Source organism: Canis aureus, chromosome 9, assembly GCF_053574225.1.
Source record: "Canis aureus isolate CA01 chromosome 9, VMU_Caureus_v.1.0, whole genome shotgun sequence".
Taxonomy (NCBI): Eukaryota; Metazoa; Chordata; class Mammalia; order Carnivora; family Canidae; genus Canis; species Canis aureus.
In genome coordinates this window covers 49,733,071-49,754,962 of record NC_135619.1, presented here as the reverse complement: position 1 = coordinate 49,754,962, position 21,892 = coordinate 49,733,071, and the positions used below count along the sequence as shown (strand labels likewise).

Below are 21,892 nucleotides of genomic sequence, written 5' to 3'. Positions count from 1 at the left end.
GGATCTTGACTCATAATAGCTAAAGCTGAAAAACTCTTAATAATGGTTATTAGGAACTGTTCTTAGCACTTTACATGTATGAGCTCATTTAATCTCGATAATAACTCTATTATTAGTTTCAGATTGCTGCTGTAGCAAATTCCCACACATTTAGTGGCTTAAAACAACACACATTTATTTTCTTATCGTTTGAAGTTCAGAAGTCCTAAAATGGTCTGTGTATGGCTGTGTTTCTTGTGACTCTAAGGAAGTATTTTCTTGTCTTTTCTAGCTTCAGGAGGCTGCCTACATTCTTTGGCTTGTGGCCCCATCATGTAGCTTCGAAGAGAGTGATGTAACATCTTCCTGTCCTTTTCTCTGTCTTTCCGCTTCTCTTGTCATATCTCCTTCTTGGCCCTTTTGCCTCCCTCTTACAGGGACACTTTGATTACGTTGGACCCACTTGGATAATCCAGCACTGTCTCTCTCAAGGTTTTTAATTCAGTGACATCTGTAAAGCTCCTTTTGCCACATAAAGTGACATATTCACAGGTCTCAGAAATTAGGATGTGGTGAGTAGGGGGTGCAATTTCACCTACTGCACCCTATGAAGTAAACTGTAGTCGGTTTGGGCTGCTGTGTATGATAGAATACCATATGCCATTATATTATAGGCCATTCCATAATGTATAAACAACAGAAGTTTATTTCTCACAATTCTGGAGGATTCCCATCCCACCATGTCCAAGATCATGGTGCCAGCAGATTCAGTGCCTGGTGATGACTGACTTCCCGATTTATAGACAGCCCTCTTACCTTCTCTCTGTCTTCAGATGGTGGAGGAGAGTTCTAGAATCTCTTATAAGAGCACTAATCTTATGCATGAAGACCTCACGTCATGACCTAATCACCTCCCAAAGGCTTCGCCTCCTAAAATTGTCACATTAGGGGTTAGATTTCAATCTGAGCTTTCGAGGGACACAAACATTTCATCTAGAGCGTTGTGTTTTGTAGGTGAGGACAGTAGAGTACAGAGTAACTTGCCAGGATCAAGTTACAATAAATGGCAGAGGATTTGAACACAAGTATGTGGCTCTAAAATTCTCACTCTGGGGCAGCCCAGGTGGCTCAGTGGTTTAGCGCTGCCTTCAGCCCAGGGCCTGATCCTGGAGACCCAGGATCGAGTTCCACGTTGGGCTCCCTGCGTGGAGCCTGCTTCTCCCTCTGCCTGTGTCTCTGCCTTTCTCTTTCTCTCTCTCTCTCTGTCTCTCATGAATAAATAACTAAAATCTTAAAAAAAGATAAAATAAAATTCTCACTCTATGACACTTCTGTTGTCTCTAACCAGGTAGTTAAACCTTCTGATGATGCATTATATGGCCGGTAGCATCAGGTCACCAACTCCTCAGGGCTGCTGTGAGGCGCAAATAAAACATTGCTGTATATAAATGTAAGACAGTGTTATTTTAATTTTTTTAAAGATTTATATATTTGACAGAGTGTGTGTATGCATGCACAGCAGGGAGGGAGTAGCAGAGGGAGAGGGAGAAGCAGGCTCTCTGCTGAGCAGGGAGCCCGATGTGGGGTCTATTCTAGGACCGTGAGATAATGACCTGGGCTGAAGGCAGATGCCTAACCAACTGAGCCACCCAGGCACACGAAGACAGCGTTAATGGAGAACTGTTTACTCACAATAGTAGAGATTCTAGGAGTTAGGCCCCATCTTTGTTTTTCTTTTTAGACATTGGTGGGTTTATGACTGTTTTCAGTTTTGTTTCAATTATTATTCCTAAAATAATAGGAGTTATTTTAGAAGCTTGTAGGCTGTAACTTATGCGTGGTCTTCTTAAATTCTACGGCCTAGAGTCCCCTAAGGTTTGTTGTTTATGGTTTGACTATTGTTCAGTTTCTTTTGGAAAACCTGAAAGTTCCTTTTAGAAACAACATTCCATTTAGGAGTGAGAATTTTTTCATTACCTTGTCATTTGAGTGTATACTATAGTGCTAAATTTGAGGAGAGACTGCTTTCGGTCTCAGAAGCAAGAATTCATTTGTTGCTCTTAAATGGACACATTTGGTCTATTAGCCAAAAGCATTTATTAATTCATCACAGTTGTTGAGCATATATTGTGTGCCAGGCACTTTTTAGGTTCCAGGGATACATGGCTAATAAGACGTGGTCCATGGCGTCATAGACTTACCATTCAAGCAGGGAAAGCAGAGGTCACACAAATAAAACACGTAAAAAGCTGCTTGTGTAGGATAGTCGGAAAGTTTTATTGTAGAGATGACTTTTAAGCAAAGACCTGATGGATAATACCACCTGGGGGAAATAGAGGGCAGTAGGAACAATTAGAATGTGGATGGCATGTATGAGGTATAGGAAGAATGCCGCTGTGGCTGGAAAGAGTGGGTTCCAGGTTATATGGGGCCTTGTAGGCCGTAGAAGAAAGTGTGGCTTTTAAGTGTAATGGGAAGCACCAGACTGCTTTCTGGTAGTAAGTCACATGACTTGATGGAGGTTTTCAAGAAATGGCTTCAATGTGAAGACTAGATAGTAGTGACTGGTGGGAGGGGAGGGGCAAGAGGAAAAGCAGGGAGATCACTTAGGAGGCCATTGTAGAAGATAAGCTGAGAGGTGGCTTAGATTTGGTGTTACCATTGACACTGGGAAGATGGAAAGACACTGATGAGAGCTTCTGGGTTGGTGATCACATGGACATTGGGAGGCTGTTACAGAGTGGAGGGGGAGGAATGAGAGAACTCTCAGCGGTGACTCCTTGGCATTTCGTTTATACAGATCACACCTGCTTAATGGCCTGTATTTTATTGATTTGATAAAACTGAAAGTCTTTAAGAACCTGATTCATTCAATGAAGAGTTAAATTAATCTCACTTGGTATTATCTAACACAGCGGTTCTCAATCAGGAGTGATTTTGCTCTCCCAGAGGGCATTTGGCAATGTCGAGAGACATCTTTGGTTGTTATGACTGGGGGATGTGCTACTGGCTAATGGGTAGAGGCCAGGGTGTTGGTAAATATGTTACAACACATAGGGCAGCCCCCCACAAAAAAAATGATCTAGTACAAAATGTCAATTGGTGCTACGATTGAGAAACTGATTTAACGGATGAAAGTTTGGTCTAATAGGAGATCTGTATTCTGGTTACATGTAAAACATACCAGGGACAAAAAATGTAACCTACACACCAGTTTTTCCTCCCTCTCGGTTCTGTTTGCTCCCCAGAAGTAATGTAGTTGAAATCAGTATTGTCTTTTGGCATACTTGTAACCTCTCCAGTGAAATGACTAGACTTTCTTTGCTGTATTCATTGATTTTTCTAGGCCTCAGTGGAACTGTGCTAGGAAAACCAGAGGACTTCCAGGTCCATTATTTAGAGTCCATAATAAGTAAATGATCCACACTGATAAGTCATCCATAAGCTCTTGAACTCAGAGACAACACCCTTAGCAAATAACTCAAAGGTTAGAAGAATAAATTTCTAACAATCAGAATTCTTAGTGGAGGAAGAGGATAGTATTTTCCTATCTGTTGTGTCTTATGAGGGATTCAGACATCCTGTCTTAACCTGAACGTTTACTAGAGAGGAGAGGAGGGAGGAGAGGAAAACCAGGGAGATCACATAGGTGAGAAAAAAGTGAACAATTAAATCTTTTAAAATTCATACGCATATATTTAAACCCATGTAAGTTTTTCTTTTTTTCACAACCACCTTATTCTCTTTTTTGTCCTTTTTGACAAACTTGCCATGACTGTCTTCTTTCTGAGAACATAGGGTAGCAAGCTGATGAGCAATTTCATCTGTTTGCCCTTCATGCTCATTGACCCCTGACTGGGCCATTAGGAGAGCCTAGGAGCGTCTCATGCCCAAGACTTGTCAAGTGAAGTCCCCTCACCGAACACGCAAGGTGATAAGGAAGCCCAGTGACCCAGAAGCAGTCAGTGAGAAGCTAAGAAAGTGTCCACTGGGGCAGGCCTTCCATGACTCAGAAATCTACAGTCTCAGCCCACTCTGACATATGAGGCCAGACAGACCCTTCTTCATTCCTCCTCCAGCACAGTGGTGGACTTCCTCTCTCTGAGACCGTTCCTTTAAGAAGACCCATCACGTTGCTTGGCTGCTTTACTTGTTTACAGTCCCAGAATAGTGTGGCTCAAAATACTGGGACCTGGCTTTTTTTTTTTTTTTTTTTTTAATTGGCTAAAGGAGTCATTATTCTTGAGAGATTCTGGAATGGAAACCAGCAGAGGATGTTTTCATACTGTATGAGAATCCTTGACCACAAACTAGCTCTGCTAGTCAGCCCCATTTTTATGCCCCTTTCTTAGACTTAATCTGCTAGTGACCCCTGTGGCTGTGTCTTCTGCTTCCTGGTTTAGGGTACCTTGCTGGGGCTTGATTTTACAGACAGGCTGGCAGAAACCTTTGGGGGCTTAATTCTGGCCGATAGGTCATGAGCCAAGGGAGTCAATCTAAAGTGTGGAACTTCCCCATTTTTGCTCTGCCGCCAGCCAAACGATGACAGTGTAAGGACTAATTTTGGCACTCTAGCTGGTTAGCGCAAGTTCTGGTCAGTATGTGGATATATGTGCTGCTGTATTAACTCTTGGGTGCTGTATAATATAACAAAAAACCCATAGATCTGCTTAGGAGCTGTCTGTCAAAATCATAAGCAATAATTGGCTGAGTAGCAGAGGTTCCCTCCCCCGTCATTGCTTTCTACTCCTAGAAACCCAATTAAAAGCCCCTTTTGCCTGGTAATAGTCGTAGGGGGAAGGCATGGTATGGAATTACTGGGAAATGCAGGGTTGAGGATGACTCAGGCAAGCAGGAGGAGGAAAGGGCCTCTATTACGTACCTTCACTTTCTGCCCAGCATCTTCTGAGCCTTCTCAGCCATGGGCTTGTTCAGTTCTAACAGGGTCCCAGCGTTTAACTCGGGAGGCTGTTTTGTTCGGTACACTGTAAAATCTGACCCATATAAGCCATCAGAACCACTGTGAGTCAGCTTTTCAGGGAACCTGTTTTTAACTATTTCAAGTTACCCTCCTGTTTGTGTGATTCTATTTTTTTCTGGTCTGTTACTTTCTTAAAGCGATTGATTTTTCTGGAATTGGGCAAACATTTGGCTTTTGGAACCAGGGTTAATTTAACAGGCAGATTTCTTACTAAGTTGACCTTATGTTTTTCCTGTGGATGCATCTCTCCTGGCTGTAGCATCCTTGAGTTTATCCTTGAGATTGTGTATGACGGAAGTGCTTCTGGTAGCTGGTTTAACTTTCCTGGATGGGGGAGGGGCGGTTTGTGCCTGCTTTGGGAGGAGCTCCCATGAGACCATTTCTGAAGTTAGAACTGTAAAATGTATAGATGAAGAAGAGAAAGAAAACAAGGATATAGGGGGTGCCTGCGTGGCTCAGTCGATTGTCTGACTTTATCAGGGTCCTGGGATTGAACCCTGTGTCAGGCTCCCCACTCAGTGGAGAGAGAGTCTTCTTGTCCCTCTTCCTCTTCTTTTGCCCGCCCCCTCCCCATGCTCAGACACACTCTCGTTCTCAGATAAATAAATAAAATCTTTATAAAAAGCAAAACCAAAAAACCCCACAAGGATATAGAAAGTTCCAGGCAAGAATTGGAAGGGCCTATGGGAAGGGATACAGAGGAACTTTTGGAGGTAGGAGAGCATGGATGTTTCCTGGGAGACTGTTTTGTTCATTTCCTTAATTTCTTGATGGCTTTTGGCCAGCATTTAAAAGACTCTTTTCGATTGGTTTGTGTGGTCAGCTTGGTGGTTGCTGGAGTTCTTGGGCAGAGAAGAAGGTATATGTGCCATGCAAAAGTACCTGACTTCTGGCTTGACTTCACTGAAGGATGATTCTACTTTCTGGTATCTTCTGGAATTTTTTTCACTTCCCAATTTCCTTCTATTTGAGACTGAATTATTGCTGTCTTTCCCAGGGAATTTGACTCTAGATGCTAGAATGTTTGAAAAGAACTGTCAGCTTGGTTCCTGCACGTAGTCACAGATGTCCTGAGTTCAGGTTAAGAGACAACATAATACAGAGCAACTCAGCAGTCATAGAGAATTCGAGAAATTCCTCTGCTTTCTAGCCCAATCTTTTCTGCCTGGTGAATGTCATCCAAATGGCTTAACTTATTTTCCATAATTGCTCATAACCTTGTCTTTCAAAGTGCTCAAATTCAGTTTATCTGTATCACTTAGTGACGTCATAAACATAGAGTGTCAATTATGTGCCTTATTAGTTTGAGTGATCTCTATGAAAAATGTTTTAAAATGAAAATTCAGAGATTAAGTGAGACTGGGGGAGGGTGGGAGAGGGGATGCAAGAGGCCTTCATTCCTGAGAAAGCTTAGCTCTTTTATACTTGTCTGTGAATAGAGGCTGTTTGAGGAGGATCCCATAGTTATTTTTGTATACCCTCTCTGGTCCTGCCTGGGTGACCTGCATTTAGTTTGTGGTCATAGGTGACTACATAGGTACTCTTGCCTTTTTCCATCTCAACCTTTGTCAACTCTGTTAAATCTGGCCTATAACTGATGGACAGATGGACAGGCAGAGAACCTGCTTGCTTTTCTTTTTCTGTCTTCTCTTTCTTTCCTACCCTTTCTCTTCCCTCTTCCCCCTTCCCCTTTCTTCTCTCTCCCCTTCTCCTTACCCTCCCGCATACCCTTCCTTTCCTGTTTCCCTCCTTCATCCTTCTCTCCCTCTCTCCTTTCCTTCTTTCTCCTTCTACTTCCCTCTACCCCTTCATGAATTACGAAGTTAAATCTGCCAGTACCAGGGAAAAAAGTTTCTTTCTAGAATGAAATAGAAATGATTTTAGGTTTATGTATTATTTTGGATTGTTCACGGCATTTCTCTTCCTTGCATTATCACAGAAAATTGCAATCACTACACAATTGTTTTTAAAAGGATTGACCTAAAAAGGTTTTGTGCAGCCTCCCTTGAGCACCATATTTTATTTTATTTTTTATTTATTTATTTTTTTATTGGTGTTCAATTTCCTAACATACAGAATAACACCCAGTGCCCGTCACCCATTCACTCCCACCCCCCGCCCTCCTCCCCTTCTACCACCCCTAGTTCGTTTCCCAGAGTTAGCAGTCTTTACGTTCTGTCTCCCTTTCTGATATTTCCCACACATTTCTTCTCCCTTCCCTTATTTTCCCTTTCACTATTATTTATATTCCCCAAATGAATGAGAACATATAATGTTTGTCCTTCTCCGACTGACTTACTTCACTCAGCATAATACCCTCCAGTTCCATCCACGTTGAAGCAAATGGTGGGTATTTGTCATTTCTAATAGCTGAGTAATATTCCATTGTATACATAAACCACATCTTCTTTTTTTTTTTTTTTTTTTTTTTTATTTATGATAGTCACACAGAGAGAGAGAGAGAGAGAGAGAGAGAGGGGCAGAGGGAGAAGCAGGCTCCATGCACCAGGAGCCTGACGTGGGATTCGATCCTGGGTGTCCAGGATCGCGCCCTGGGCCAAAGGCAGACGCTTAGCCGCCGCGCCACCCAGGGATCCCAACCACATCTTCTTTATCCATTCATCTTTCGTTGGACACCGAGGCTCCTTCCACAGTTTGGCTATCGTGGCCATTGCTGCTAGAAACATCGGGGTGCAGGTGTCCCGGCGTTTCATTGCATTTGTATCTTTGGGGTAAATCCCTAACAGTGCAATTGCTGGGTCGTAGGGCAGGTATATTTTTAACTGTTTGAGGAACCTCCACACAGTTTTCCAGAGTGGCTGCACCAGTTCACATTCCCACCAACAGTGTAAGAGGGTTCCCTTTTCTCCGCATCCTCTCCAACATTTGTTGTTTCCTGCCGAGCACCATATTTTAAAGGGCAACCCCTGCCCTGGCCTTGTAGTTCTAGTCTCCTCTCCTGATTTTTTTTCACACCACTTACCACCATTTGATACCATATATACTTTTATTTATTTATCTATTTTTGAGGTTTATTTATTTGAGAGAAAGAGAGACACCAGTACCAGCACACACATGAGTGAGGGAGGGGGAGAGGGAGAGGGAGAGAGAGAGAATCTCAAGCAGACTCCTTGCTGAGCACAGAGCTTGACGTGGGACTACATCTCATGACCTGATCTGAAAACAAGAACTGGATGTGTAGCTGACTGAGCCACCCACGCACCCCTATCATGTGCTTTTAAAAATCAGCTCTGTAGTGATATAGTTTACACATAGAATAATATATGAATTTAAAGTGTATGGTTCTATGAGTTTTGACAAATGTATATGCACATGTATAACCACCACCACCGCAATCAAGATATAGAACATTTCCATCCCCCAGAAATGTTCCTCAGCAGTCACTGATCTGTTCTTTGTCACTATAGATTCGGTTTTCCTAGAGTTTTGTATAAATAGAATCATGTAGTACTGTTTTGTACCTGACTACTTTCTTGTACTGTAAGATTTTGGAGCAGGGGTCATTCATGTTGCTTGTTACAGTTCACTTTTTATTGCTAAGTAGTATTCCATTGCATGGATCTACCACAATTTATTCATCTGTTGACTTGTTTTTTGGTGTGTGTGCTATATATTTTAATTGTTTGAATATGGTCTTCTCCCTGTTAGAATGTAGGCTCCATGAAGGCAATTATTTATTTATTTTTTTATTGAGGTGTAATACATATCACATAAAATTAACCCTGGTAAAGTGAATGAGTCGATGGTATTTAGTACATTCACAGTTTTGTGCACCCACTACTCTGTCTAGTTCTAAAACATTTTATCATCCTGAGGGAAAACCCTGTATCTGTTAAGCTGTCCATTCCAGAAGAATGACTTTGTTGGTCTTTTTAAAATAACTTTTATCATTTTCCAGTTATAAAAACGACAGACTTTGCATGTTAAAATACTGAAAATATGGAACTACAGAGAGTGTGAAGTTTTATCTTAATTTTACAATAAAAGAAGGCCACTAATATCTCAGTTCTTTTTTTTTTTTTTAAACATTTTTTAAAATTTTTATTTATTTATGATAGAGAGAGAGAGAGAGAGAGAGAGAGAGGCAGAGACATAGGCAGAGGGAGAAGCAGGCTCCATGCACCGGGAGCCTGATGTGGGATTCGATCCCGGGTCTCCAGGATCGCGCCCTGGACCAAAGGCAGGCGCTAAACCGCTGCGCCACCCAGGGATCCCCCCCTTTTTTTTTTTTTAAAGATTTTATTTATTTATTCGTAGAGATACAGAGAGAGAGAGAGAGAGAGAGAGAGAAAGGCAGAGACACAGGCAGAGGAAGAAGCAGGCTCCATGCAGAGAGCCTGACATGGGACTCGATCCCGGGTCTCCAGGATCACACCCTGGGCTGCAGGCGGCGCTAAACCGCTGCGCCACCAGGGCTGCCCATCTTAGTTCTTTTTAATGTTGCATTTAGTTTTTTAAAGTTTTATTTAGTTGTTTTTTGTTTTGTTTTGGTTTTTTTGCATTGTGTCTCTCTCTCTGTGTCTCTCATGAACAAATCTTAAAAAAAAAGATTTTATTTATTCATAAGAAAGAGAGAGAGAGAGAGAGATAGGCAGAGGGAGAATCAGGCTCCATACAAGGAGCCTGATGTGGACTTGATCTAGGCATTCCAGGATCATGCCCTGAGCTGAAGGCAGATGCCCAACTGCTGAGCCACCCAAGCCATCCCAAGTATCCAACTCTTGATCTTAGGGTTTTGAGTTCAAACTCCATGTTGAATTCTGCATTGGGCATGGAGCCTACTTAAAATAGTTTTATAGAGATATGATTCACGGGATCCCTGGGTGGCGCAGCAGTTTGGCGCCTGCCTTTGGCCCAGGGCGCGATCCTGGAGACCCAGGATCGAATCCCACATCGGGCTCCCGGTGCATGGAGCCTGCTTCTTCCTCTGCCTGTGTCTCTGCCTCTCTCTCTCTCTCTGTGACTATCATAAATAAATAAAAATTAAAAAAAAAAATTAAAAAAAAAAAAAAGAGATATGATTCACATACTATACAATTCACTCATTTAAAGTATACAGTTAATTGGCTTTTAATATATTCATGGGTATATACAACCATCACCATAGTCACTTTTAGAAAATTAAAAAAATTTTTTTTCATCAGTGATTTTTGCCTTTTCTATATATCAGCATCTAGAACAATATTTGGCATATAGTAGGTGCTCAGTATTTGTTGAATGAATGAAATGCATTAATGAGACTCAGTTTAATCATTAATTCAGTAAACATTTAATAAGTGCCTCCTATGTGCTGACAACTGAGGACACTAGAAAGTGACACTCAGATGCTGAGCTTGCATTTGAGGAGAGGACAGTCCAGTGGTAATAGATGCATGGAAATATGGTGGATCATGTCAGAGTGGTATAGAGAGGATATTATGGAAATTCAGAGGGAGGGGATACTGCTGGAGGGGTTAGTATATTGACTTTATTTTATTTTATTTTATTTTATTTTATTTTTTTCATTTATTTGGCAGAGAGAGAGCGCATGTGTGTACACAAGCAGGAGGAGTGGCAGGCAGAGGGAGAGAGAGAGAGGGAGAAGCAGGCTCCCCCCTGAGCAGGGAGCCTGACGTGGGGTTCAATCCCAGTACCCTGGAATCATGACCTGAGCTGAAGGCAGATGCTTAACCAACTGAGCCACCCAGGCACCCCTATTACTGACTTGAGATGGTTCCTGTTGTGATGTTTCTTCACCAGGGCTCCGCTATTGCATTTTGTGTAGCATAGAAAGCCGGCCCTGTTCAATCTGCCTCAGACACCAAAGATTTCCTTGTAAGGCTGTGTTATCTATTAAGATTTTTGACATAAAATATGAGGGGAGCATTTTTAGTGAGTCTGTGGTATAGTAATAATTATTGGAATCATGTCATTCTTTGGAAGACTGCCTTTTTTTTTTTGGAAGACTGCTTTCTAATGCATAATGTATATAATATGTGATCTCATAACAACTTTAATTGAAAAGATATATCCTTTTGAGGGTGGGAAAAATAAGTATTGAGTAAGAATCTCGTTCCTCTATCTATAATTCTTTAATGAGAGTGCACTTGAAGCCTTCCCTTGGAAGGGTTTTTACTTGGGATAATGGAAGAAATTCTGTGATGGCCGTGATAACTCTGGCCTAGAGGCAGACCAGTATAACTACAGAGATAATGTCAGCTAGCATTTCTAGCATTTACTGCCTGATTGCACTGTGGAGAGTGCTCCATGTGCAATGATCTCGTTTAATCCTCACCTCAGTCCTCTGAAGTAGATTGTGTCATTATCCCCTTTTTATAGGTGAGAAAATTGAGGCCCAGGGAAGTCAACTAACTTTAAGGTTATTCTGAAATCAGCGAGTTGTAAGAGGCAGGTTGGGCGAACCCTTCATGGCAAAACTATAGTGTTCCCTTCCCCAGAGGGAGTATAACATTCAGTCATTCATTTATTTAACATATATATATTGATTTCCTATTATGTGTTCACACCCTGAACTAGGGCTACAGTGGTGAACTACACAGAACAAACCCTGGCCAGCATGGAGTATGTTATAGTTGGGAAGCTCAGAACCAGGAAGAAGGGAGAAAATGTTAAAAGGGATGATGGGTGGGGAACAGAGACTTTGAGCAAGGCTTGAGGGAATTGCCCATGGTCTGATCCAGGTGGAGGCAGACCTAGACCTAGCTCTCTTGTCTTCTCTCTGGCCTGGTGCTTTTACTGCTAAGTCCTAGAACCTCTACCAGAGTTTATGTCTGTTTTTTAGCTGGTCAAATATGGGTATGCCATGCCACTTAAGAGGGGGGCTGTGTCTCCCCACTGCAGGCTCCTTGGAAGAGCCTTCTAGGGTGATGTGGGTCTAGGGTGATGTGGGTCTAGGGTGATGTGGGTCTTGAGGATGACTTGGTATTTCCATTCTGTCCTCAGATCTCAGCTTTGCTTTGGAGAAAGCTTTTTGTTCAGATGTAAAAGGGTAGCTTAACAGGGTGAGTTGGGTGAGGTCAAAGAAACTGATCAGGGAGCTAAAAATGACTCTCTTTAAAGAATTCAGTTTTTTTTTAAAGATTTTATTTATTCATGAGAAACATAGAGATTGAGAGGCAGAGAGACAGGCAGAGAGAGAAGCAGGCTCCATGCTGGGAGCCTCGTGTGGGACTCGATCCCGGGACTCCAAGATCACGCCCTGGGCTGAAGGCAGGTGCTCAACTGCTGAGCCACCCAGGTGTCCCTAAAGAATTTATTTAATGGATCCTTTCTACATACTGACATTCTCTTTCTTGCTGGAGTAGGAGGGGAGTGGCAGGCAGAGTCTGGGAGGCTATATGTCCAAAGTACTGCTGGTAGTTCTAAGACAAGGGAGAATTCCTGACCTCTCAAGTAATGGAACACTTTGGGGATACTGGAATGGAAAAAAGTGATCTTTGCCCTTACCGAATGTGCTCAAATGTGTTTATGAAGCCAACCTCATGACTTCAGTGGTCTTAGGAAAACATTTGATTGGGAAACAATCGTGTTTTTGTATGAAATTCTGTGGACACATACATAGATAAACACAAAGTTGCACACTTTCTTTTAGGATAGAATGAAAGGAAATCATCTAGACTTGCTGGGTTAGAGAAACAGGTTTACTAGAACTTTCTGACATAGGGGTTTGCTACTGGAATGAATCTCCTTATCATTTGGATTATAAAAATAGGCTACTGATCTGTTTCACATTGTTTTAGTAAAATCTTGTCTGAAAATTAGACCATGGACTTAAATCATTGCCTGAAGTTTTTTTCAACATGACAAAAGTAGCTCTGGATGTTTTAAAAAAATATTTATTTGAGAGAGAGAGAGCACGTGAGCTCATGAGTAGGGGCAGGGGCAGAGGGAGAGGGAGAAGCCAGACTCCTTGCTGAGCAGGGAGCTCCATCCTAGGACCCTGGGATTATGACCTGAGCCGAAAGCAGATGCTTAACCAACTGAGCCATCTATGTGCCCCCATTTTTTTGTTTGTTTGTTTTGAGAAAGAGTGGTGGGGAGGGGTAGTGGGAGGGGGAGAGAGAGAGAATCTTAAGCAGGCTCCATATGCATTAGGAAGCCCCTCTAGGGGGATCCCTGGGTGGCTCAGCGGTTTGGCGCCTGCCTTCGCCCAGGGCGCTATCCTGGAGTCCGGGGATCGAGTCCCGCGTCGGGCTCCCGGCGTGGAGCCTGCTTCTCCCTCCTCCTGTGTCTCTGCCTCTTTCTCTCTCTCTCTCTGTCTATCATAAATACAAATAAATAAATAAATCTTAAGGAAGCCCCTCTAGGAGGTTCGATCTCAGGATCCTGAGATCATAACCTGAGCTGAAATCGAGTTGGATGCTTAACCAACTGAGCTACCCAGGCGCTCCAGCTCTGGATTTTTCTAGGAAGAGTTCCCTTACCTTCCACTTCTCCTTTACCTCCCCAGGAAAGGAAAATGTTACTGAAGTTCTAATATCAGATCAGTGCCAGACACTACATAAAGCTCAGTACCTGTCTGCTGATTAAATGAAATAATCAAGTTCTAGCTTCCTTTTGGGATAGTCAGCCCAGTTCTGGTGATAATGAGAATCTAGTTTGATTTCTTTGGGTCCTGTCTCTTCCTCTGAACCCAGCTAAAAATGGAGTGAAAGTGAGATAAATCGTAGACCAGCATGTAAAAGTAATTTTAGTAGGAAGTTCCCTTTGGCAATAACTATTGAACTAGGCTAGTTTTAGAATCTTGATGGGGAGGTATACAATTATCTTTGTTGGTACAGGGGTGGGATCTGTTACAGGCCTTGGGTTGTAATGGGTTGGTAGGAGCCACCAAGCTTCTTAGCTCTTTGTGTGACTTTGGGGAAGAAGCTGGGTTTTGCCCTCAGCCGCAGGGAACTCCTTTATAAAAATTTAAAGGACTGTATGATTTTAGTTGGCACAGATTACATCCTTTTTGTCTCTAGAGGCCAGAGTTGAAAGGACCTCAGTGCTGAGCTACTTTCCCCTGTAGTGTTTTCTGGTGCCTTTGGGATTTTGCTTCTGTGGTGTGCATACTCTGTTGAATTTCCCTCCTTCCAGTGCTCTCTACTTTAGTCCCGTCCTCATCTCTTGCTTTTTCCCTTTGCAGGAAACAAAGCTGTTTTCCCTCAGAACAAAGCTTACGTGGTTATTCTTTCTGGAATGATTCTCTAAGGGCTAAGAAGGAATTTCTTGATGAAGGTGGTCATCATTCCCATTGCCTGCTTGGGTCAGAGGTTCCCTGCTGGACACTTCACTACCATGAACTGCTCTGAATTCTAAGTTGGAACAATGGAGATAACTGAGCACCGTTAATATTTTATATCAGAAACCCTGCTTGGAACCCTATACAAAGTGAAAAGCTTCGTGGGTGAGATAGAGAGGTGTACCATTTGGGATCTTAAAATCTGTGGGTGTCAGATGGTCACTTACTAAGAGTCAGCTGTAAAGCCAGTCTTAGTTTGTTTTGCTGAGACGGAGAGGTCAGGAATTATCAGAGCTACTCAGGGAGTTCTTTCATTTTCAGGTGGGATCAGTTGAGCTTACCGCATGGCTGATTCATCCCCTGGATGAGCAACTTCTAGGCAGCAAGCAGGTGCAAGCCCAGCGGCTCCTGCTGTGTCCCTGGATGGATTTGCAGTGGGCTGGTCTTCAAATGATAATGGGTAGTATTTTGTGAGCACTTACTGTGTGCCCGGCAATGTGAGCCCTTTACCCTTTATCTCCTTTAGCCCTCTCAGTATCCCAATGGGCTGTGGCCTTTTACTGTCTCAGTTCCCTGAGACCTCAGTACTGAAGTAACTTTCTCAAGGCCATGCAGTGGCAAAGCCAGGAATGGAATCTGGGTGTTTCTGACTCGCCTGACGTCCAAGAAATGCTCTGGTGAGCTCTGGGAGAGCAGAAGGCAGAAGTTGGGAGGGGAGGCTTCCCTGTGGTGTTAGGGCCCAGGAGCACTTCAGGCACGTAGAGCTGGGTGTGGTGGCCCTATGGCAGGGCTCAGAGTCAGGTAAATTCTTTCGCTCCAGGAATGGAGCAGAGGGGGTCATTGATTGCAAACTGGCAGAACGAGTAGAGCAGGAGCCTTATTCCTTTCTGGCTCCTTCCTTCCTTCATCAAAGGGAATCTTCTTATCTTTTCTTAGCCTTTTCCTCCCCTGACTGGAAATCAGTCTTGATACTACTCCCTTGGCCACTCTTTCCTTTCTGGCTCAGGGGAAAGAGGATGAGTTGAGGAGTAGAACAGGGAGCCAAATAATGTGGAAGGCAGAAGAAGGAAAAAGAACTGCAGTTCCAGTTAAGCAGGCATTTTCTCAGTTTATCGTTTCCTTTGACTAGTGACCACCAGCCAGTCAAAGTAGGCAAAGATGGCTCTATCTTTATTTTACATGTGGGGAGAAAAATACCTTCAGTACATGGTAAATGATTATCCAAGGCTTGTCAGTAGAAAAACCAGCCTGAGGGCTTTGAGCTCCTTTTACTGGACTAAGATGCATGTGCCTACCACATGAACATGTATGTTTAACATACCCTGGGACACTGGGTGCCAAAATAAAACTCCCACCTGCTGACAGGGAGTTTTATTTTCATCCTGAATGAGTTGTTTCTTTATTATGTACATCACTTGGAGGGTACTCACTGTGAATCCTGAGACATTTAACTGTGTACTGAGAGGCTTCCGCATGCCCCTTTTTCAGGTGCCCCCATTAAATGCCCTGGAGAGCAGTCGTTGCTCTGTGCAATAACAGAGTCACGGCAGGGTAGATTTCCAAGGGGAGAAAGTCCCTAGGCCCAGTCCTCTTCCCCACGACTGTGTGAGAAGGTGCTGGCTCTCACAGCTGGCCACTCTGACCTTATCTGACTCCTTGCCAGTAGAGCTTTATGGAGCTTTTGTTCTTTTTCTCTTGCGAGTAACCTAGCTGTTTGGGACCAGTGAGTGACATCAGTCCAAAATGGGCTGTTTTGTGTAACTTCTTGTTCCATGAGCACATCACCGGGTTTATTGAATGCTGCTGTGTGTTAAACCCTATGGAGGGGATCCCTGGGTGGCACAGCGGTTTAGCGCCTGCCTTTGGCCCAGGGCGCGATCCTGGAGACCCGGGATTGAATCCCACGTTGGGCTCCCGGTGCATGGAGCCTGCTTCTCCCTCTGCCTATGTCTCTGCCTCTCTCTCTCTCTCTCTCTGTGTGACTATCATTAAAAAAAAAAAAAAAAAAATTAAACCCTATGGAGGATACAGGGTGGACAAAAGTGATTAGGCAACATGCATGACATTCATTCATTCAGTAACTAAATATTGAGCTTTTCTTATATTCCAGGTTGTGTTCTAAATGCTGGGGGTGGAAAGATAAAGTAGACACAGTTCTGCCCTCATGGATCTAGCAAAGGCGCTGTCATTGCCTTGGGTAAATTATTAGCATTGTCATTAACATGAAGGCCATTAATAATGTAACAATGATATGATTAATAGGATCATGAGTAGTTTATTATCTTGATGAGGTTGTGGAAAATGATGGCTTATATTATACTCATGGTCTGTCTACTTTTCTCTAACTACTCTTTAATAAACCAGCAGACTCTTGGGAATCAGGAAGTCATGTTTTCTCTTGTGGCTGGAGGTTATTAGGTGTAGAGATTCATCACTCCTTGGTGGAGTAGAACATTTGCCTGTTTGGATTAGGAGCTTTGGCTGTGGGGTTCTATATTCTAAGATTAGCGGCCCTGAGCATCTTTCAAGGGGGTTCAGTCTGGGACACAGAGGAATTACGGATGGATGAAGTTTGACCAATGCATTTTTTAGTATAATCTCCATTTTATATATTTTTTCTGGAGAACAGCTTTTCTTCAGTCCTTAAGGATTTAGCTCCTTACATGGGCTTTTGTGGACAATGTGGGATAAGTACCCACAGGTCTAAATCGGGGTGGTGTGGGGTGTTTGGTTCTCTAATGCTTCATGAGAATGATTCCTGACTACCTTACTGTATGTTTTACATACAGCTTGGGAAACACATGGGTGTCGAAGACACTTGCCTTGGAAATGTCCCTGACGGCAATGGCCTGTGCAATGTTCCAAATAACAAACGTAATGTTCTCGCCCTTGGGCACACAGCAGGTACAGTTGGTGCAGCAAATAGGTTGCATGTGGCCGTGGCCCTTTTTGGCATGACCATTATTCCTTCTTGGTTGTCTTGGAAACAAAGACCTGATGGAGCCATTTCTTTTCTTTTTAAGATTGTTATTTATTCATGAGAGACGTAGCGAGAGAGGCAGAGACATAGGCAGAGGGAGAAGCAGGCTCCAGGAAGCTTGATGCGGGACTCGATGCCGGGATTTGGGATCACACCCCGAGCCAAAGGCAGATGCTCAACTGCTGAGCCACCCGGGCTTTCCAAGCCATGTTTTTTTATTTTTTAAACTTTTTAAAAAAATATTTTATTTATTTATTTATGAGAGACACCGAGAGAGAGAAAGAGAAGCAGAGACACAGGCAGACAGAGAAGCAGGCCCCATGCAGGGAGCTCAATGTGGGACTCGATCCCGAGTCTCCAAGATCATGCCCTGGGCCAAAGGCAGGTGCTAAACTGCTGAGCCACCCAGGCTGCCCCCGAGCCATGTTTTTTTAAAAAAATATTTTATTTACTTATTTTGAGAGACAGAATGTGAACTCACATAGGTGGGGGACGGGGGGAAGCAGAGGGAGAGAGACTCTCAAGTAGATTCCACGCCTAGCGCAGAGCCTGATGGGCTCAATCTCACAACTCTGAGATCATGACTTGAGCTGAAATCAAATCAGACACTCAACTGAGCCTCCCAGGTGTCCCCCCTCCTTTTTTTAAATAACAACTTCATTGAGATGTAATTTATATACCATATATTTCACCCCATTAGAGTGGGCAATTCAGTGTTTTTAGTATATCCATAAAGTTGTGGAACCCTTAGACTATTCCAGAACATTTTTATCAACCCAAATAAAAGCCTCATATCTATTAGTAGTCACTCCCTAGTCTCTCTTTCCCCCAGATGTTGGCAACTCCTAACAGGCTTTCTTTTTTTTTTTTTTAAGATTTTATTTATTCATTCATGAGAGATACACAGAGAGAGAGAGAGAGAGAGAGAGAGAGGCAGAGACACAGGCAGAGGGAGAAGCAGGCCCTACACAGGGAGCCCAACGTGGGACTCTATCCTGGGTCCCCAGGATCAGGCCCTGGGCTGAAGGCAGCACTAAACCGCTGAGCCACCTGGGCTGCCCCCTAACAGGCTTTCTATTACTGTAAATCTATCTATCTGCCTGTTGTGGATATTTCATATAAATGAGATCATAGAATATGCAGTATTTTTTTTTTTTTTTAAAGATTTTATTTATTTATTCATGATAGTCACACAGAGAGAGAGAGAGGCAGAGAGAGAAGCGGGCTCCATGCACCGGGAGCCCGATGTGGGATTCGATCCCGGGTCTCCAGGATCAGCCCCGGGCCAAAGGCAGGCGCCAAACCGCTGCGCCACCCAGGGATCCCAATATGCAGTATTTTGTGTCTGGTTTCTTTCACTTAGCATGATACTTTCAAGGTATGTCCACGTTGTGGCATGTAACGTACTGCATTTCTTTTTATGGTTGAACAATACTCCTGTGTATGGAAACACCACATTTTGTTTATCCTTTCATCAGTTGATGGACATGTGAGTTGTTTCCACCTTTTGGCTATTATGGATCTTGCTGCCATGAACATTTGCGTTCAAGTTTTGGGTGGATATATGATATGTTTTTCGTTCTCTAGGATACATACCAAGGAGTGAAATTACTGAGATATGTGGTAACTCCATGTTTAACTTATTGAGAAGCTGCCGTACTGTTTTCCAGAGTGGCTGTGTCCTTTTACACACTCAGCAATGCATGAGCATTGCAGTTTCTTCATATTCTCACTAACACTTATCATTTTAAAAAAATTTTTAAATTATTATTTTTAAAGATTTTATTTTATTTGTTTCAGAGAAAGAGAGCATGAGCAGAGGGTAAGGGCAAAGGGAGAGTGAGAAGCAGACTGCTCACTGAGTAGAGACCCTGATGTGGGGTTTAGTCCCAGGACCTGGGATCATGACATGAGCTGAAGGCAGATGCTTAACTGACTGAGTCACCCAGACATCCCTATTTATTTTTTTAAAGTTTATTTATTTAAATAATCTCTCCTTCCAGCGTGAGGCTCGAACACACAACCCTGAGATCGAGTCGCACACTTAACTGACTGAGCCAGGCAAGCACCCCAAATAGCTATGTGAAATTTATTTATTTATTTATTTATTTATTTATTTATTTATTTATTTATTTATTTATTATTTATTTATCTATCTATCTATTTATTTAATGAGAGATACAGAGAGAGAGGCAGAGATACAGGCAGAAGGAGAAGTAGGCTCCCTGCAGGGAGGCCCATGTGGGACTCGATCCCAGGACCCTGGGATCATGACCTGAACCAAAGGCAGACGCTCAACCACTGAGCCACCCAGGCACCCCTATTTTTAAGATTTTATTTATTTGAGAGAGAGATAGAGGATGCACAAGTGGGAGGGGCAGAGGGAGAGGGAGAGAGAGAATCTTATGTAGACTCTATACTGAGCATGGAGCCTGACTTGGGTCTTGATCCCAGGATCCTGAGATCATAACCTGAGCTGAAACCTGGCTTAGCTGACTGAGCCATCCAGGCACCCCCTCATTGTGGTTTTAATTCACATTTCCTTAATAACTGTGGTGATATTTTTTCATGTGCTTATTGGCCATTTGTAAATTTTTGGAAAAATGTCTATTCAAATTTTTGGCTTAATATTTAACAAGTTTTTTTTTTCCTTGTTGAGTTAGGAGTTATTTTTTTTTTTTTAAAGATTTTATTTATTTATTCATGAGAGACACAGAGAGAAAGAGGCAGGCTCCACGCAGGGAGCCTGATGTGGGACTTGGTCCCAGGACTTCAGGATCATGCTTCTGGGCCGAAGGCAGGCACTAAACCGCTGAGCCACCCAGGGACCCCCAAAAGAGTTCTTTATATATTCTGGACTACTTAGACCCTTATCAGATAAATGATTCACAAATACTTTCTTCCATTCTTTGGGCTTTGTTTTCGCTGTCTTGTTGGTATCCTTTGCAGAATATAAGTTTTTAATTTTGATGAAGTCCATTTTGTTTAATTCTTATGTTGTATTGCTTTTGGTATCATATCCAAGAAGCCATTGCCTACCTAATCCAAGGTCACATAGATTTGCTCCTATGTTGTCTTTTTTCTTTTCTTTTTTTTTTTAAGTTTAATTTATTTGAGAGAGAAAAAGAGAGAGGGAGCACGAGAGGAGGGAGGGGCAGAGAGAGAAGGAGAAGCAGACTCCCTGGCGAGTGGGGAGCTAGATTTGGGACTCAATTCCAGGACCCTGAGGTCATGACCTGAGCCGAAGGCAGATGCTTAACTGACAAAGCCACCGAGGCACACCACTCCTATGTCATCTTCCAAGAGTTTTATAGTTGTAGCTCTTTTGTGAGCACTAAATTGTGCCGCCTGAAGCTTTGGAAGTTCCTCTTAGCTGTTTGCTGGGGGAAAGGCTGGGTGGGAGCCTATCATCCTGGGGCTTCTTTTCTTTGCCACGTTGACAGTTTAGTCTAGGATCTTGACCTTGGGAAGCATTTATTGTTCTTGCAAGTTCTCTATTATGCAGTTTATATTTCTTTTCTTTTTTCTTTTTCTTTTTTTTTTTTTTTGAAGGTAACAAATGAAGAGGACTTTATTAGGAAATTGGACTGTAAACCTGATCAGCATTTGAAGGTGGTTTCCATTTTTGGAAATACTGGTGATGGAAAGTCTCATACTCTAAACCACACTTTCTTTTATGGCCGTGAAGTCTTTAAAACTTCCCCTGCCCAGGAGTCCTGCACCGTGGGGGTGTGGGCAGCATATGACCCAGTCCACAAAGTAGCAGTGATAGACACAGAGGGGCTCTTGGGGGCTACAGTGAATCTCAGCCAGAGAACTCGACTGCTGCTGAAGGTCCTGGCCATCTCAGATCTTGTCATCTATCGAACTCATGCAGACCGGCTGCATAATGACCTCTTCAAGTTCCTTGGGGACGCCTCAGAAGCTTATCTGAAGCACTTCACCAAGGAGCTCAAGGCTACCACTGCCCGCTGTGGCCTGGATGTCCCCTTGTCCACCCTGGGCCCTGCTGTTATCATTTTCCATGAGACTGTTCACACTCAGCTGCTGGGCTCTGGTGAGTAGACAGAGGGCTGTGTCCCAGGTTGACCTTTGTGGGTGTGAGGAGGCAGCCGATGGGCTGTAGCACTAACTTGGTGGAGGTGGATTGCCCAGCAGAATTTCTGCCTGGGCAGGATGGGAGGGAGTGTTTGAAGAAAGGTGGAGTGAGCAACTATGTCAAAATCTGCTTCTGGTCAGGATGAGGATTGGGGATTACTGATTACCTTAGGCAATAGAGAGATCCTTGGTGATCTGGTAAGACCTGTTTTCCAGGGGTGGTGGGCATGAAAGCCTGCTCAGAGTAGGTTCAAGAGAGAATAGGAGAAGAATTAAGGTTGTGTAATATTCCACTCTTTCCAAAAGTTATATTATAAAGGGAAACAGACAAATGAGATGATAGCTGGAGGTTAATGTGGGATTTCAAGGGATTTTCCCATCTTTAAATTGAAGTTGTGAGGTATTGCAGATATTTTTTCCTCGTGGAATGCTTCACGAGGTAGGGAACGATGCAGATGGAAAGAGCAGAGCAGTTGGAGTGAGCCTCACAGGGGTGGTTGGCCTTAGAAACATAGCCAGTCCCTCCATAAACACAGGAGAGAAACACTATATGGACGCAGTTGCAGGTGATTGGTGGATACTGTATGTGTGTGAGAGCTGTCCTATTGTT

The 21,892-nt window shown here is 43.2% G+C and overlaps 1 protein-coding gene across 1 annotated transcript in view; it reads left to right on the top strand.

The window, feature by feature from the left end:
- Positions 1-21,892, top strand: part of ZFYVE1 (zinc finger FYVE-type containing 1) — a 55,037-nt gene that overhangs the window by 5,774 nt on the left and 27,371 nt on the right. The window contains exon 3 of the mRNA XM_077909887.1: positions 20,737-21,241. Within this exon, the coding sequence (XP_077766013.1) occupies positions 20,737-21,241 (505 nt within the window). The remainder of the gene's footprint in view (positions 1-20,736; positions 21,242-21,892) is intronic.